This window comes from Gorilla gorilla, chromosome 7, assembly GCF_029281585.2.
Source record: "Gorilla gorilla gorilla isolate KB3781 chromosome 7, NHGRI_mGorGor1-v2.1_pri, whole genome shotgun sequence".
Lineage (NCBI taxonomy): Eukaryota > Metazoa > Chordata > Mammalia > Primates > Hominidae > Gorilla > Gorilla gorilla.
This window is the reverse complement of record NC_073231.2, coordinates 66,677,105-66,696,116: the sequence shown is the minus strand read 5'-3', so window position 1 is coordinate 66,696,116 and position 19,012 is coordinate 66,677,105. Positions and strand designations below refer to the sequence as shown.

The following is a 19,012-nucleotide window of genomic DNA, read 5'->3' as shown; positions in this document are numbered from 1 at the left end:
GTCAGCAAGATCCCAGGATATAAAAAACTTATCAAAAAGGTATATTTCTATACACTAGCAATGAACAATATAAAAATGTAATAAAGACAACAATTCCATTCGTCATAGTATACAAAAGAATAAAATACTTGGAGGAATAATTTAACAAAATAAGTGAAGGACTTGAAAACTGGGCAGGGCATGGCAGGGCATGCCTGTAATCCCAGCTACCCGGGAAGCCGAGGCAGAAGAATCGCTGGAACCCAGGGGAGGCAGAGACTACACTGAGCCGAGATCGCGCCACTACATTCCAGCCTGGGCTACGGGGCAATACTCTGTCTGAAACAAACAAACAAACATAAAAATCACCAGGATGAAAAACTGTTGTGTTGCAAAACATACTACCAAGAGGGTGCAAAGACACCCGACACAATGGGAGACAATATTTACAAATAATGTATCTGATAGGAGTCTAGTGTCCAGACAATATAAACAATTCTTATAAATCAACAACAAAAAGGCAACCCAATTTTTAAAACGGCAAAGGATCTGAACAGATACTTCTCCAAAGAAAATATGCAAATGGCCAATAAGGATGTTTGAAATGCTTGTTCTCCGGTGCCGTAAAGAAACAGCACTTGAACATAAATTTAATTTATTTAGTAAGGCCATTTTTACTTTCTGCAGAAAGGGTACACTTGCCAGTGGCTGTGTCATGAGAGTACACCGAACAAAGGAGACACAGTCATTTATAATCTGACAAGTCCACCCTACTGCTGTGTCTGGTTTCCATTGGCTGGAACGGGACCTCACATTCTGTTATTTGTCCCGACTGGCTAGCAACTTAGAACTTTTTAAAAGAGGCAAAGGTAGAGGAGAACAAAGGAAGGAGGAAGTTAACTTGTGGAATGCTAAGATAAAAACACTTTTAAATAAGGAAGAGGAACAGGCTATGACCCAATGCTTGCTTGGACCAGTATAAGCATGCCAGGGCAAATATTTAGGCTAAATTGAGGGAGCTAAGAACATAAAGTACATTGATTTCTTTATTACGGTTAGCACCGGTCTTCAAATAAATTTTGCTTTTAAGAGAAGTTACTATTTATTCCTAATTAGATGGGGAGGAAAATCTTTGAAGAGGGACCTCTATTTTACTTGTTTCAAGGACATGAGATGATGCTCAACATTAACCATTAGGAAATGCAAATCAAAATCACAATGCGACACCACTTCACATAGAAATGTATGGCTATAATCAAAAAGACAATAACAAGTGTTAATGAGGATGGCGAGAAATCAGAGCACTCACACACTGCTGGCCATTTATCTTGGCAGAAGTGTAAAAAAGTGCAGTTACTATGAAAACTGTCCTGGAGTTCTTCAAGGGTTAAACATAGAGCTACCATTGACTTAGATATTTGACTCCCAGATATATACCCCAGAGAACTAAAAACATATGTCCATACAAAGTCTTGTACACAAATGTGCAGAGTAGTATTACTCATTAGAGTCAAAAAGTAGAAACAATCCAAATGTTCATTAATTGATGAATGAATTATTTTTATGTGAATTTTCTTAAGAGACAGAGTCTCACTATATTGCCCAGGCTAGACTTGAACTCCTGGCCTGAAAGGATCCTCCTGACTCAGCCTCCCAAGTAGCTGAGACTACAGGTGCATGACACCACGCTCAGCTAATTATTTACTTGGCAATGAAAGAAAGCAGTACTGGTACATGTTACAAAATAGATGAGCCTGAAAAACATTATGTTATAAAATGAAAGAAGCCAGATGCAAAAGACCAAATATTATCTGATTCCATTTCTACGCAGAATAAGCAAATCCACAGAAACAGAAAAAGATAGTGGTTGCCAGGGAGGGGAATAAGTAGTCTGCAGATGAATGTTGGGTTTCTTTTGGGGATGTTGAACATATTCTGGAATTAAGACAGTGGTAATAGTTGAACAACTCTGTAAATAAACTAACTACTGAACTGTATACTTTAAAAGAGTGAAGTTTTTGGTATGTGCATTATATCTCAATAAGTACAGTAGTTCCCCATCAACCACAGTTTTGCTTTCTGTGGATTCAGTTACCACCATCGAAAAATAGGTAAGTACAGAACAAGAATATATTTTGAGAGAGAGATCACATTCACATAACTTATTTTACAGTATATTGTTATAATTATTCTATTGTTGTTGTTCACCTCTTTGCCTAATTTATAAATTAAACTTTATCACAGGTATGCATGCATAGGAAAAAACATAGTATCATAGGGTTTGGTACTCTCTGTGGTTTCAGACACCCCCGGGGGGTGGGGGGGATCTTTGAACATATGTAACAATACTAACACTAATATGTATGTATTAGAATGTATATACTAATACTGTAATAATAAGTAAGTGGCAGGCCAGAATTGAACCATGGGCCCTTGTTTGCCAACCTTTTTTTTTTTTTTTTTGAGATAGGGTCTCACTGTTGCGCAAGCTGGAAGTGCAGTGGCATCATCTCAGCTCACTGCAGCCTCGACCTCCCAGGCTCAGGCGATCCTCCCACCTCAGCCTCCTAAGTAGCTGGGATTACAGGCACACTCTACCATGGCTGGCCAATTTTTTGTATTCTTTGTAGAAGGTGGATGATACGGTTTAGCTGTGTCCCTGCCAAAATCTTACCTTGAATTGTAATAATCCCCATGTGTACGGAGACCCCCTGAAACTATTGCTACAGAATAAAAGATGAAATGCTCCTGATTATTGTAAATACAAAATTGCATGCAGGATTGTGTAAAGACAATGCCAGGTTGGACTGCCAGAACGAGCCAACAGCGTGTGATGTGCTTCCCCCTGCAAAGAGCCTATGAATGGATGTGCAATCACGGAGGATTCACATCACCAAGATTCCTATCCCAGAAAAGCAGATGTTCATAGCTCTGGGAACGGAATGCGACCCTTGTGGAGAGCCTATAAACGGACGCATTGGGGGCGCCTGTCCACATGGATAAGATAGGGCTATAAACGCCCTCATCTTGCCACGGCTCTTCTAGGCCTCTTTAGGGTTAAGACATACTCCCCTTCTGAGAATTTCTGGTCTAACCAGTTGTCTAGCTTCACATCCTGTTTCTATGGATTGTTTGTAACCAGCTTTTGCTGCAACTGTTACTGCTGATTAATATCTTGCTAATCATAGGTTATGGAAAGACTGTGTTTCTGTTTTAAGGCTCTATTAGAAATTACTGATGCACACACTATATTGTAAATTCTTATCTCTGTATACTGTACTTCTACATACAAATGTACTGTATTCCACATACAAATGTTATGTTAAAGAATTATTTCATCCCCATGTGACCATCTCACCTCATAATCAAATGACCCTAAATCCCTCACTAACCTACCCCCACCCTCACTAAACTTAGTAATAAATGCTGGTATATCCAGTGCATTGTTGGCACCGCGGGACCAGAAGACAGTGACCCCCCTGGACCCAGCTTTCACTATCTTGTGTGTGTCTATTATTTCTCAACCTGCCAATCCGCCTAGGAACAAAGAGAGAGCCCCATTGCATTGCGGGCTGCTGGCCAGATCCCGCAATACCCATGTGTCAAGGGTGGGACCAGGCAGAGATAATTGAATCACAGGGGTGGTTTCCCCCATGCTGTTCTTGTGACAGTGAGTTCTCATTTGACCTGACAGTTTTATAAGGGGCTTCCCCCTTTGCTCAGCTCTCATTTCTCTCTCCTGCCACCCTGTGAAGAGGAGCCTTCCACCTTTCCTGAGGCCTCCCCAGCCATGCAGAACTGTGAGTGAATTAAACCTCTTTTCTTTATAAATTACCCAGTTTCGGTAATTATTTATAACAGCAAGAGAACTAATACACAGGGTTTTGCCATGTTGCCCAGACTGATCTCAAACTCCTAGGCTCAAGCCATCCTCCCACCTCAGCCTCCCGAAGTGATAGGATTACAGGTGTCAGCCACCATGCCTGGCTCCAACCTCCATTCTACATAAGAAATACTAAGAACCAGGCAGGGCATGGTGGCTCATGCCTGTAATCCCAGCACTTTTGGGAGGCCGAGGTGGGCGGATCACCTGAGGTCAGGAGTTCGACACCAACCTGGCCAACACGGTGAAACCCCGTTTCTACTAAAAATACAAAAATTAGCCGGGCACAGTGGCAGGCACCTGTAATCCCAGCTACTCAGAAGACTGAGGCAGAGAATCGCTTGAACCCAGGAGGCGGAGGTTGCAGTGAGCCGAGATCACGCCACTGCACTCTAGCCTGGGCAACAAGAGCAAAACTGTCTCAAAAAAAGAAAAAGAAAAGAAAAGAAAAGGAAAGAAAAAGAAAAGAAGAAAGGAAGGAAAGAAAGAAAAGGAAGGAAGGAAGGAAGGAAGGAAGGAAGGAGAAATACTAAGAACCCTTATATGAGAAAAAGAAATAGGAATCTTGGGTTCTAGTCCCCACTCAGCCACTATCTAAAAGTGTGGTCACAAACAGTTCCGTCAGTCTGGTGGTTCTCAGAAGTGTGATCCCCAGACCTGTACCATCAGTATCCAATGAGAACCTGTTAGAAATGCAAATTATGGCCAGGCACAGTGGCTCATGCCTGTAATCCCAGCATTTTGGGAGGCCCAGATGGGAAGACAGTTTGAGCCCAGGAGGTAGACTAACCTGGGCAACATACTGAGACCCTCATCTCTACAAAAACTTTAAAAAATAGCCAGGCATGGTGGCATGCAGCTGTACTTCCAGGCACTTGGGAGGCTGAACCCAGGAGGTCAAGGCTGCAGTGAGCTGTGTTCACACCACTGCACTCCAGCCTGGGCAACAGAGTGAGAGACCCTGTCGAAGCAAGAAGGAGGAGGAGGAAAAGGAGAAGGAAGAAGAGGAGGGGGAGGCAGCGGCAGCAGAGGAGATGGAAGAGGCAGAGGCGGCGGCGGAGGAGAACCCTGTCGAAGTCGAGGGGAGGAGGAGGAGGAGAAAGACGGAAGAGAAGGAGGAGGAAGAGGAGAAGGAGAAAGAAGGAAGAGAAGGAGAAGGAGGAGAAGGAGAAAGAAGGAAGAGAAGGAGGGGGAAGAGAAGGTGGAGGAGGAGAAGGAGGAGAAGGAGGAAGAGGAGGAGAAGGAGAAGAGAAGGAAGAGGTGGAAGAAAGAAGAAAGAAGAAGAGGAGGCATGCAGACAAATTCCTTGGTCTCATTCCAGACCCACTCAATCAGAAACTGGCAGTGGGGCCCAAGAATCAAGTCTTTCAAGTGATTTTGATTCATGCTATAGAATGAGAATCATGCCTTTCTAGTTCTCAGTTTTCCCATCCATAACCAGGAGCTAGTTGTACTGGATGATTCAAAGGTCTATACAGGTTATAAAAATCTGACTCCAACCATATTAATACAAAAAGGATGGCCAAGCTGTAGCCAACTCTTTTGATAATTTTCAATGACAATGAAAAACTCAAGATTTAAGAATTCTGGCTGGGTGTAGTGGCTCACACCTGTAATGCCAGCACTTTGGGAAGCCAAGGTGGACAGACTGCTTGAGCTCAGGAGTTTGAGACCAGCCTAGGCAACATAATGAGACCCTGTCTCTACTTAAAAACAAAACAAAATCAGGACCTGTGTGGTGGCATGCACACATATTATTTCCATTTGTTCATTATCCTGTAGTAATATGGGTGTAGAACAGAGATTCTGGCTGGGTTTGTAAAAGAAACACCACTCATCCCCAACCCCATTCATGTAGCACGTTATTCTTATGAACTCTCCTATCAGTCCCAATTAGTCTTACCAACTAACTAGACAAGAAAAAAAATGACCTAAGACAGATCAGATTCTTGACTGAACACCAGAAGTAGGGTTGATATAAGTCAGAGCTAGGATCGTTCACTTTTGGATAACACGAGTGTGTCCACACTGAGAATTATGCAAATCTACAGAAAGAAGCAAGTGAGAGACCATAAGACCAGGGAAAGGTAGTGAGAATAATGGTGTAGTTGAACAGTGTTCCCCCCAAATTCACATCCACCTGAAACCTCGGAATGTGACTTTATTTAAAAATAGGCTCTTTGCAGATTTCCTTAGTTAAAGGTTGAGATCACACTTGATTAGGGTGAGCCCTAAATCCAATAACTGGTGTCCTCCTAAGAGGAGGAGAGAACAGAAACACAGCAAAGGTCACATGAAGACAGAGGCAGAGGTTGGGGGTATGGTGCCTGAGGCCAAGAAAAGCCGGGAGTTATCAGAAACTGAACAGGCAAGGACGGATCTTCCATTAAAGAGAATGTATGTGGCCCTGTTGACAGCTTGGTTTTGGACTTTTGGCCTGTTTAACTGTGAGAATGAATTTCTGTTGTTTTTAATCCACCTAGTTTGTGGTTATTTATAATGGCAGCCTTAGGAAACTAATACATGTGGTGATTGATGCTCCTCGTATGTCTCGCCCTTTAATTCTTTATTTATTCATTTATTTGTCCAACAAATACTTAGTGCTATTACATGTCCTATACTATTCTAGCACTGGGAATACAGTATTAATTTAAACAAAACACAAAAAATCCCTGTGCTGAGGTATATTTTATGGTATGTGAATTTTATCTTAATGAAAGCTTATTAAAGAAACCTTTGCCTTCATGGACTTTATATGCCAGTGGGCTGCTCTTCTATCCTTCCACAAATTCTAATTTTTGTTTAAGCTAGTTGAAGAGTTTTCTATTCTTTGTAATTAAATGATCTCCAAATCACATTCCATAATTCTATTATTAATAGTTCTTGATTACAGGAAGACTTGCAAACTTATTATGGTCACAAAACATATCCATGTTGCCAATTTATTTTAAATCCTCACCTTGTTTGACCTCTCAGTAAAATCTGATCCAGTCAACCACTTATTTTATCTTTCAAACATTCTTCTCTATACTTTTATAATCTCCTTGGTCTAGGAAATGACACAGGGACTGGTAATACAGATAAGTAATTCCTGGAATACATCGGGGCTGGGGAGTCGCAGGGAGGGGGACACATGAAGAGAACCAAGCTTTCCACCAGGCCTTTCCTCCTCCTCGTTTCCCCTTAATTGGAACTGAGCTTTCAGGTGTGATATTCAGCAGATGGGGAGAGGTCCCATGAATGAAGCACAGCTGTGAGCTGGTGCAACTGGAGGGGCGCACTCCACTGTTGCACTGTTGGCCAGAACCCCCCAAGAACAGAAGTCAGGTTCCTCACGGAATTACAAATATGGAAAGGGAGAAGGCTATAATAAACCCTGTGGTGCTGGGCTGCAATTGGAGGAATCATTATAAACTCAAGATTTTGAATACTTATAAATACTAAAACTGATACATGTGTACATATGTATGTATGTGCATATATTCTTAGCTCTGTCCACTGCAAGGGTCTAGATCTGGGAGCACACATAGCATCCAGATCTCACTGTCTATTAAAAGGAACCAGGGTTCTTGGAAAAATGGCTGAGTCCAGGACTAGAGCAGGAAACATATAAGATAATCCTAGAAAAAATCTTGTACCATAAAGTGAGGAAGTGATCAAATAAGAATGAGGATATGTCCAAAAGACACCGAGTACCAGCTTGAAAGGGTTACTGTGGCCAACTAAAGGACAATTTGAGCATCAAAATAAATAACTAACTTGATTGTTATCCTCTGAATACAATAGGAATCCAAGAGTCTGTAATGATTTAAAATTTTGAAACAAATGAGTATGTACATAAGTAATAAATAAAGGAGAAAGGAAAGCTCTACCCTACAGTAGACTGCTAAATAATAAATCCAGAATAAAGGAATTTTTTTTTTTTGAGACTGAGTCTCACGGTCGCCTAGGCTGGAGTACAGTGGCACCATCTTGGCTCACTGCAACCTCCAGCTCCCAAGTAGATGGGACAACAGGCATGCACCACCCTGTCCAGCTAGTTTTTTTATTTTTAGTAGAGATGAGGTTTCGTCATGTTGGCCAGGCTGGTACTGAACTACTGACCTCAGATGATCCTCCTGCCTCAGCCTCCCAAAGTGCTGGAATTACAGGCATGAGCCACTGCACCCGGCCAGAACAAAGGAAATTTAATTAAAAGACCATATTTTAACTTTAAACATTTAAATATCATAAGATATTCGGCAACTACCACAACAATAGATTCTGGCAATAATCATTAATGGGTGCTAAATCCATGGGTGAACATATGGTGGGGATCAGGAATATGTTATAATATCAAGGTATCTCCCCACAAAATATTTGTAATATTTTAATTACATATTCAATATTTTAAATATTTCATATATTTATTATTTTAATGTGGAGAAACCTGGCAGACACCATCTTAACCAAGTGATAAAACACATCAGTAACAACAAACTCATCATGAGGTCTGCCTAATATGATGCACTGTTATGGACACAGCAACACCCCTGTAGTGTTACTGTCAAAAAGGTATAAATCACAAAACATCAGATAAACCCAAACTGAGGGACATTCTACAAAGTAACTGGCTTACACTTTTTTTTTTTTTTTGGTAGCGACAGGGTCTGGCTGTTGCCCAGGCTGGTCTCAAACAGCTAGGCTCAAGCGATTCTCATGCTCAGCTTCCCAAATCACTGGTATTACCATACCCGGCCTGTATTCTTGACAAAGTGTCAAGGTCATGAAAGACAAGGACTGTTTCAGAATAAAGAAAACTAAAGAGAAATGATAAGTAGAGGCAATATGTGATCCCGGACTGATAAAGGACATTATTGGCTCAAATCAATGAAATGTGAATGGACCTGGTGGATTAGACCGTAGTATCCCATCAGTGTTAACTTCTTAATGATGGTTATACTGGAGTGTCCTGGTACTTAAAAATGTACACTGAAGAATTAAGCTGTAATGAGGCAACACGCCTGCAACTTATTCTTTAATAGTTCAGAAATATTAACAATTGGGTAATTTGGGTGAAAGGTATAAGGAGCTATAAATGTTATTTCTGCAACTTTTATGTAAATTTCAAGTTATTTAAAATGAAAAGTTAAAAAGTTTAAAACATAACAGAATAGAACATAACCTATTAAATAAATCTGAGTCCAGGCATGACACAGTGGTTCATGCCTGTAATCCCAGGGAGGGACTGGGAGGCCGAAGTGGGCAAATCACTTGAGGTCAGGAGTTCGAGACCAGCTTGGCCAACATGGCAAAACCCCGTCTCTACTAAAAATACAAAAATCTGACTGGACACTGTGGCTCACGCCTGTAATCCCAGCACTTTGGGAGGCTGAGGAGGGCAGATTACGAGGTCAGGAGTTTGAGATCAGCCTGACCAACATGGTGAAACCCCCGTCTCTACTAAAAATACAAAAAAAATTAGCCAGGCGTGGTGGCGCGTGCCTGTAATCCCAGCTACTCATGAGGCTGAAGCAGGAGAATCACTTGAACTCAGGAGGCAGAGGTTGCAGTGAGCCAAGATCACGCCAGTACACTCCAGCCTGGACGACAGAGCGAGACAGGGTCTCAAAAAAAAAAAAAATTAGCCGGGCGTGGCGGCACGCACCTATAGTTCCGGCTACTTGGGAGGCTGAGGCAGCAGAACTGCTTGAACCTGGGAGGTGGAGGTTCAGTGAGCCGAGATCGCACCACTGCACTCCAGCCTGGCTGGGTGACAGAGCGAGATTCTGTCTCAAAAAATAAACAAATAAATAAATAAATAGAAAATAAATCTGAGTCCATACTAACTAAATGGGGAGTAGCAGATTAATAAACAAAATGGAATGACAAAAAAAAGGAATGACAGAATTGGAAAATCACACTGTAGAAATGATTGACTCAAGCAATTATCAATGGATGGTAAAAATATTGGGTGAAAGCTTGATGAACAACTTGCATAGTCACAAAGTATCCCCCCGCAACTTGCTTTTTAATTACAAAAGGAAAGTAACTGCAGTCGAGACCTGGAAGATACCACCTTAATCAAAAGATCGAAGTTACAACAATAAAAGGACTCAGCATCATTAGTCTACTGATGCGCGCAATGAATAGGACATATTGTTTACATGGTATTTATACCAGAAATGCATAAACTGAATCTAATCATGAGTAAATACACAAACCCAAATTAAAGGACTAGCCTGTTCTCTGCAGAAGTGTCAATGTCGTGAAAGACAAAAGAAAACCTAGGGAATTGTTCCAGATTAAAAGAGACAAAAGAGACTAAAGAGACATGATAACTAAATATAATGTATGACTAGGGAGGAGATAGCTACAAAGGATATTAATGGAACAATCTGGCAAAGGTTGAATGCATAATATATTAGATAATACTAAATGTTAAATTTAATGGGATAACTTTTCTGTGATTATATAATGTTTAAAATACCCTAGTCCTTCTCACCCACAGTTTTGTTTTCCATGGTTTCAGCTGCCCACAGTCAACTGTGGTTCGAAAATATTACATGGAAAATTCCAGAAATAAACAGTGGGGGATGCTCTAAAACCCCTAGTGGATGCCTGAATCCATGGATAACACCAAACCCTATATATACTATGGTTTTTCCTATACATAATGCTTGTGATAAAGTTTATTGTGTAAATTAGAAATAGGAAGAGATTAACAATAATAAAACAATTACAACAATATGCCAACATCACTTCTCTTGCACTTTGGGGCCATCATTAAGCAATGTAAGGCTGATGTGGATAAAAGCACTACAGGCTGGGCGAGGTGGCTCATGCCTGTATTCCCAGCACTTTGGAAGGCCAAGGCGGGCAGATCGCTTGAGGTCAAGAGTTCCAGACTGGCCTGGCCAACATGATGAAACCCCGTCTCTACTAAAAATACAAAAATTAGCCAGGTGTGGTGGTGCACGCCTGTAGTCCCAGCTACTCAGGAGGCTGAGGCAGGAAAGTTGCTTGAACCTGGAGAGTGGAGGTTGCAGTGAGCCATGATCGTGTCACTGCATTCCAGCCTGGGTGACAGAGCAAGACTCTGTCTCAAAAAAAAAAGCAAAACACTACCACAACAGTTGACCTGATAACCCACATGGCTACCAAGTGACTAACAGATGGTGAATGCATATAGCATGGATACGCTAGGTAAAGGAATGATTCGTGTCCTGGGTGAGACGGAATGAGATTTCATCACAATACTCAGAATGGTGTACAATTCAGGCCAGGCATGGTGGCTCATGCCTGTAATCCCAGCACTGCGGGAGGCCGAGGTGGGTGGATCACTAGAGGTCAGGAGTTCAAGACCACCCTGGCCAACATGGCAAAACCCCATCTCTACTAAAAATACAAAAAAATTAGCTGGACGTGGTAGCACGCGCCTGTAATCTCAGCTACGCCGGAGGCTGAGGCACAAGAATCACTTGAACCCGAGTGGCAGAGGTTGAAGGGAGCCGAGATCATGCCACTGCACTCCAGCCTGGGTGACAGAGTGAGACTCCATCTCAAAAAATAATAATAAAATAAATAAAAAAGAATGGTGTACAATTTTAAACTTATAAAGTATTTCTGGAATTTTTCATTTAGCATTTTCAAACCACAGTTAACCACGGGTAACTGAAACCATGGGAAGCAAAACTGCAGGTAAGGGGAGACTACAATATCTTAAATATTAAATTGCCACTTGTCAGGCTGACAGGTTCAAAGTTTCATCATGCACTCATGGAACCAATCTACAGTCAGCCTTTCCTTAGCATTATCCCACCAAATAATTTCAGAACTGGAGACCTTTGTTTTTTCTTTTATCACAACAGGTTAAAAAGGAGGATACTTTTTTAATATAAACTTAACTTTTGGTCAAGATGTAACGGATGTTCTTGGTATTTTTGATCCTAATAGTCTTCACCATTTTTACTTTTAGCTTCAGTCTGTGGAATCTGCCTAGACTGAAGTTTTTTTTTTGCTTGAACTAATCATTCAGGCATAGAAGCGCTCATTATTGGCAAAGTTAGAGGGTAGCAACCTTCTCCCTGACTTGCAACATCAAGAAAGGTTTGGCCATAAAATAGAGATTCTGCTATTCGAGTTTCATTTAGTAAAATAAGTTCATCATTTTCACAGGACCACTGGATTGCCAGAAAGAGTGCTGCAACCTTTTCTGTAACTCCATACAAAGTTTGTATTATATAACTCGACTTATTAGGCAAAAAATAGGAATCACTTTTAAGTGGTGGCTCACGCCTGTAATCCCAGCACTTTGGGAGGCTCAGGCGGGCCTATCATTTGAGGTCAGGAGTTTGAGACCAGCGTGACCAACATGGCAAAACTCTGTCTCTACTAAAAATACAAAAATTAGCTGGCATGGTGGCAAGCAACTGTAGTCCCAGCTACTCAGGAGGCCCAGGAACCCAGAAGGTGGAGGTTGCAGTGAGTCAAGATCACGCCACTGCCCTCCAGCCAGGGCAACACAGCAGACCCCGTCTCCAAACAAACAAACAAAAATCTAGCCTAATGGCATTTTTTTTTTTTTTTTTTTTTTTGAGTCTCACTCTGTGGCCCAGGCTGGAGTGCAGTCGTGCAATCTTGGCTCACTGAAGCCTCTGCCTCCCAGGTTCAAGTGATTCTCTTCTCTCAGCCTCCCTAGCAGCTGGGATTACAAGCATGCACCACTACACCCGGGTAATTTTTATATTTTTAGTAGAGATGGGGTTTCACCATATTGGCCAAGCTGGTGTCGAACTCTTGACATCAAGTGAACTACCCACCTCGGCCTCCCAAAGTGCTGGGATTACAGGTGTGAGCCACCGCGCCCGGCCCCAATGGTTCATTTTAAAGAAAATTTAGTCGTTCTGGGGCTACTTTATCAAAATTTACTTATCTTCAGTTTTCCTCTATTTCTGCAATTTTTCAACAACATTCATATTTTGCTTAAGTTTCACAGATTATCACCAATTTAAATATAAAAACAAAAACATCTCAATACAGAAAAAGCTTGAGTAAAAGATAAATCATGTATCTAAAGTTAGTACAAAAGGCCAGGCTCAGGCAGCTCCCACCTCTAATCTCTGTGCTTTGAGAGGCTGAGGCTGAAGGATCACTTGAGCCCAGGAGTTCAAAGCTGCAGTGAGCTAAGATCCTGCAACTGCACTCCAGCCTGGGCGACAGAGAGAGCCCTTGTCTCTAAAAATAATAATAAAAGAAAAAAGCAAACAAACAAAAAATAAAATAAAAATAAGTAGTTAGTACAACAAATTGTTTGATAAGCCTCCAAATAAATCTTTGAGTTGCCTCCCCTGCCTTTCAACTCATTAGAGTGAACATCTAATCCCTCTATTCAGAATGCTGCATGCCTTATGTTGCCACTAGTTCTCTTATCAAAATCAACTAGTTCTTCTCTTCAATTTGCTCTGAAATTCTAACTGCTCTGGAAAGCTCTCAATTGTACACCGTCCCTACTAACATTCCACGGATCTCTGGTATCCAATACCCAAAGCAACTAATGAGGAATTTGCAATTTTAATATGTTCCAGAAACCAGAGTTAAAAAATCAATAAACTCACGATGATAAGGGGAAAATTCTGAGGGTTTTCAAAACATAAAACCACCGCACTGTAAGATACATTAACTGGCAATCTTTTAAAATACCATTTTAGCGCCCTTAAACATTAAACCTTTGAACGCGTAAACAAAAGTTGCATGACCCAGTTTCATTACTGTTACTATTAATAATAATGGTACCTACCCAGTATCTCCCAATCCATGTAGGAAAATCACCTATAAGAGAAGAGGAAAATTAATAAGCAATGCCTAAATAAGCCCACACAGGATTGTTACACACTAGCTTTGCTTAAGGTGGAAAACGGAACGAAACCTACGAGAGAATTACACAACACTATCTTCGGCGACTTAATCTCTATCGACCTCTTTTAAATGGCAAAAATTCTGATCAACTTCTCTCTTTATTTCCTGAGATAATGAATGGGGGGGGGGTAGCACTGAGAGGTCCCAGTTAGACATTGAGTGCAAATGATCACATTCTAAGAAAAACAGTTTATCTCTTTCAAGTCAAATCAGGAACATCTCACATATCCTGTAGAATTTTTCCATTGCAAAAGCAAGCTTCCGGAGGCAAAAATAAGTTTGACTTTTCATACACAAGTTTTCTAAAAAACAGTACGTCTGACCTTGTAGGACACTCAATCTTCAAACTTCTTTCATTGAGGATAAGAGTGCGAGGTGACAATAAGGCGATTTCCTGGCGGACTTAGGTTTCCCTCACCCACACACCAGGCAGAAACACGCTGCAGAGGCTGACGCCGCGCTCTAGGCCGGCCCGCGGGGGTCCCGGGGCCGCACTTCCTCCGCAATGCAGGGAGGAGCTGGGGACTGGCCCTAGCGCCGGCTGTGACCCCCCGGCTGCCCCCACCCCCCGCGGACACGGCCGCGCGGACCATTCGCACCCCACCCGGGCCGGGAGGAGCGTCCTCGTCCGCAGGCCGCCACGCGCCCGCAACGCCCACCCCGCGCGAGGGGCAACCACCGGTGGCCGGCCCAGTGGACCCCTCCGAGCCCACGCCTACGCCACTCACCGCAGCGGTGGCCTTCCGGGCGGCGGGCACGATGGCGGGCAGCGGGGTTGACATGTTATTGCCGCACATACACCGCCTCAGCTCACAGCGCAAGCGGAAGGAAGAGCGGGCGCCCGGCCGCGGCCCAAGGGCGTGCGAGCGGCGAGTCCCGGCCGGCCCCACCGGGCGCACGCTCAGGCGCGTGCGCGCCAACGCGGCCCCGCGCTACCTTCCGCGCGCGCCCGCGCGTCCAGGGTCCGCCCTGCCCTGCCCCTCGCCCGCCGCCCCTCCCTCGGCGCCTCACAATGTCCGGGCGGCTCCCTCCCTCCGATTGGCTGCGGCGGCAGCGCGGACCTGGCTGCGCTTTCGCCACACCACGCAGCCTGCGCATGCCCAGTGCTGGCTAGGGAAAATGTGCTCTCAGGTGCAGGCTGAGGGCTGGTCTCTTGGGTCTTGGTTTAGGTTTTTGCTTTTCTGGCGCTGTAGTGAAAAGAATGAGCCCTAGAGCCAATTCACCCAACCCCAGGTGCTCCTTGGTTTCCTGCGGCCGGGGTCTATTCATTTGTAAAAGTCTGGATGGACTGGGAGACGGTGATGGAGCTTTTGCAGTATTTCCGTTTGGGGCTACAGCAGTATGTAGATTTGGGTTCAACTTACCTTCTTTAAACTTTAGTTGGAAAGGGTAACATTTGTCACCAGAAATCCACTACTTCCCTAACTTGATCGACAACACTTATTGATGTACGGATATTGACACAGTACAGGTTTAAGTGAGAGATAAAGCCAGCTGGTCTTCTGGGTCGGTTGGGGACTTGGAGAACTTTTCTGTCTTACAAGAGGATTGTAAAATGCAACAGCACTCTGTAGCTAGGATTGTAAAACGCACCAATCAGCACTTTGTGGCTAGCTAGAGGTTTGTAAAATGCACCAATCAGTACCCTGTAAAATGGGCTAATCAGTGTTCTGTAAAGTGGACCAATCCGCAGAACGTGGGCCGGGACAAATAAGGAAATAAAAGCTGGCCACGCCCCCCATCCCCTAGCCGGCAGCGGCAGCCCTGGGTCCCCTTCCATGCTGTGGAAAGTTTGTTCTTTCACTCTTCACAATAAATCTTGCTGCTGCTGCTCACTCTTTGGGTCTGTGGGACCTTTAAGAGCTGTAACACTCCCAGCACTTTGGGAGGCCGAGGCGGGTGGATCACGAGGTCAGGTGATCGAGACCATCCTGCCTAACACGGTGAAACCCTGTCTCTACTAAAAATACAAAAAAAAATTGGCCAGTCGTGTAGTCCCAGCTACTTGGGAGGCTGAGGCAGGGGAATGGCGTGAACCCGAGAGGCAGAGCTTGCAGTGACCTGAGATCGCGTCACTGCATTCCAGCCTGGGAGACAGAGTGAGACCTTGTCTCAAAAAAAAAAAAACCAAAAAAAAAAAACTGTAACACTCACCACGAAGGTCACAAGCTTTATTCTTGAAGTCAGTGAGACCATGAACCCACCGGAAGGCACCAACTCTGGACACATAAGCATGAGACTAGACTGCCCTTTTCTGCACGGGTGCCTTTATGGCCTAAAATGTAGTTACTCAACAAATGTGTTGCATATCAAATACATGGTAAGATCTGGAAGAGAGCACAAGATAGAAACACTTAAAGCCAAAATGCCCTGACCTTCAGAAGTTTACAATTCAGTGAAGGACATACTGGAGGCTGGGCGCAGTGGCTCAAGCCTGTAATCCCAGCACTTTGGGAGGCCGAGGTGGGCGGATCACGAGGTCAGGAGACTGAGACCATCCTGGCTCACACGGTGAAAACCCGTCTCTACTAACAATACAAAAAAAAAAAAATTAGCGGGGTGTGGTGGTGGTTGCCTGTAGTCCCAGCTACTCAGGAGGCTGAGGCAGGAGAATGGCATGAACCCAGGAGGCGGAGCTTGCAGTGAGCCAAGATAGTGCCACTGCACTCCAGCCTGGGCAACAGAGCAGGACTCCATCTGAAAAAAAAAAAAGGACATACTGGATACCATCCTTAGAGAGTAAGGTTGGGAAGGAAGCTGTAAAAAAAACAACACTCCATTTCTTTCACACGGTAACCAGTGTCAGAGGCGTGTGAACCAGAGCAACTCCATCTTAAATAGGGGCTGAGTAAAGTAAGGCTGAAACCTATTGGGCTGCATTCCCAGACGGTTAAGGCATTTCTAAGTCACAGAATGAGATAGAAGGTCAGCGCAAAATATAGCTTATAAAGATCTTGCTGATAAAACAGGATGCAGTAAAGAAGCCGGCCAAAACCCACCAAAACTAAGATGGCAATGAGAGTGAACTCTGGTCGTCCTCACTACTGCACTCCCATTGAGAGATAACAACGCGCTAGCAGTCCTCGCTGATTCTCAGCACCTCCTCGGCCTCGGTGTCTGCTCTGGCCACACTTGAGGAGCCCTTCAGCCCGCCGCTGCACTGTGGAAGCCCCTCTTTGTGCTGGCAGAGGCCAGAGCCGGCTCCCTCTGCTTGCGGGAAGGTGTGGAGGGAGAGGTATCCGTGGGAACCGGGGCCAGAGCGAGTTCCGGGTGGGCGTGGGCTCGGCGTGCTTAGCACCTGGGCCAGCAGCTGCGGAGGGGGCACCGGGTCCCTCGGCACTGTGGGCCCACCCTCACTGCGCTGGAATTCTCCCCGGGCCTCAGCTGCCTCCCCGTGGGGCAGGGCTTGGGACCTGCAGCCTGCCATACCTGAGCCTCCCCCGCCCCCGCCGTGGGCTCCTGCGTGGCCCAAGCCTCCCCGATCAGCACCTCCCTTTGCTCCGTGGCACCTGGTCCCATTGACTGCCCAAGGGCTGAGGAGTGCGGGCCCACGGCGTGGGACTGGCAAGCAGCTCTGCCTGCGGCCCCAGTGCAGGATCCACTAGGTGAAGCCAGCTGGGCTCCTGAGTCTAGTGGGGACTTGAAGAACTTTTATGTCTAGCTAGAGGATTGTACACACACCAATCAGCACCCTGTGTCTAGCTCAAGGTTTGTAAATGCACCAATCAGCGCTCTGTATCTAGCTAATCTGGTGGGGACGTGGAGAATATTTATGTCTAGCTAAGGGATTGTAAATACACCAATCAGCACTCTGTGTCTAGCTCAAGGTTTGTAAACACACCAATCAGCACCCTGTGTCTAGCTCAAGGTTTGTAAATGCACCAATCAGTGCTCTGTGTCTAGCTAATCTAGTGGGGATTTGGAGAACTTTTGTGTCTAGCTCAGGGATTGTAAATACACCAATCAGCACTCTGTGTCTAGCTCAAGGTTTTAAACACACCAATCAGCACCCTGTGTCTAGCTCAAGGTTTGTAAATGCACCAATCAGTGCTCTGTGTCTAGCTAATCTAGTGGGGACTTGGAGAACTTTTGTGTCTAGCTCAGGGATTGTAAATGCACCAGTCAGCACCCTGTCAAAATGGACCAATCAGCTCTCTGTAAAATGGACCAATCAGCAGGATGTGGATGGGGCCAGATAAGGGAATAAAAGCAGGCTGCCCGAGCCAGCAGCGGCAACCCACTCGGGTCCCCTTACCCTCTGTGGAAGCTTTGTTCTTTTGCTCTTTGCAGTAAATCTTGCTGCTGCTCACTCTTTGCCTTTAGGAGCTATAACACTCACTGCGAAGGTCTGCAGCTTCACTCCTGAAGCCAGTGAGACCAGGAACCCACCAGAAAGAATAAACTCCAGACACACCATCTTTAAGAACTGTAACACTCACCGCGAGGGTCTGCAGCTTCATTCTTGAAGTCAGTGAGACCAAGAACCCACCAATTCTGGACACACCATCAACGCCATGACAGTTTACGAGTGCCGTGGCAATGTCAGGAAGTTACCCTATATGGTCTAAAGAGGGGAGGCATGAATAATCCACCCCTTGCTTAGCATAACATCAAGAAATAACCATAAAAATGGGCAACCAGCTATGGAGTAGCCATTCTTTTATTTCTTTACTTTCTTAATAAACTTGCTTTCACTTTACTGTATGGACTTGCCCTGAATTCTTCCTTGCGTGAGAGCCAAGAACCCTCTCTTGGGGTCTGGATTGGGACCCCTTTCCTGTAATACCAGCGTTCTGAAGGATTTGGGGTCTTATTCACACTGTTTTTAATCATTCTTGTGGATTGGATTTGGACAACGAGAATTTTGTGGATTCTCCAAAAGTTTTAAATTGATGACAATTTACTGAAAATGATAATAGTGGGATTCACATTTCATGTACTTGTGTACATTTATCAGGCTTTTAAGTCCTTTCGTTGTGATATCAGTGTTACTGGAAAGGGATCCCAGTCCCAAGAGAAGATTCTTGGATCTCTGGCGAGAAAGAATTTGGGGCCATAAGTGAAAGCAATTTTATTAGAGAAGCAAAAACAAAACAAAACAAAACAAAACAAAACAAAAAACAAAAGAATGGCTACTCCGTAGGCAGAGCAGGGCTAGGGGCTGCTCCACTGAGTATACTAATAGTTATTGCTTGTTTATATGTTAAACAAGGGGTGGATTATTCATGAGTTTTCTGGTAAAGGGACAGGGAT

At 44.2% G+C, this 19,012-nt stretch overlaps 1 protein-coding gene across 5 annotated transcripts in view; it reads right to left on the bottom strand.

The window, feature by feature from the left end:
* Positions 1–14,741, bottom strand: part of LYPLA1 (lysophospholipase 1) — a 55,243-nt gene extending 40,502 nt beyond the window's left edge. The window contains exons 1-2 of one of the 5 annotated variants that reach the window (XM_055348752.2): positions 14,488–14,741; positions 13,641–13,672 (exon numbers count right to left, since the gene is read on the bottom strand). In XM_055348752.2, the coding sequence (XP_055204727.2) occupies positions 13,641–13,672; positions 14,488–14,556 (101 nt within the window). In that variant the 5' untranslated portion in view covers positions 14,557–14,741. Of the gene's footprint in view, positions 1–13,640; positions 13,673–14,082; positions 14,291–14,487 lie in introns of those variants that run through there. The other 4 variants (XM_031013917.3, XM_031013918.3, XM_031013919.3 and 1 more) reach the window with 4 other exon arrangements.
* Positions 14,742–19,012: the final 4,271 nt, after the last annotated feature.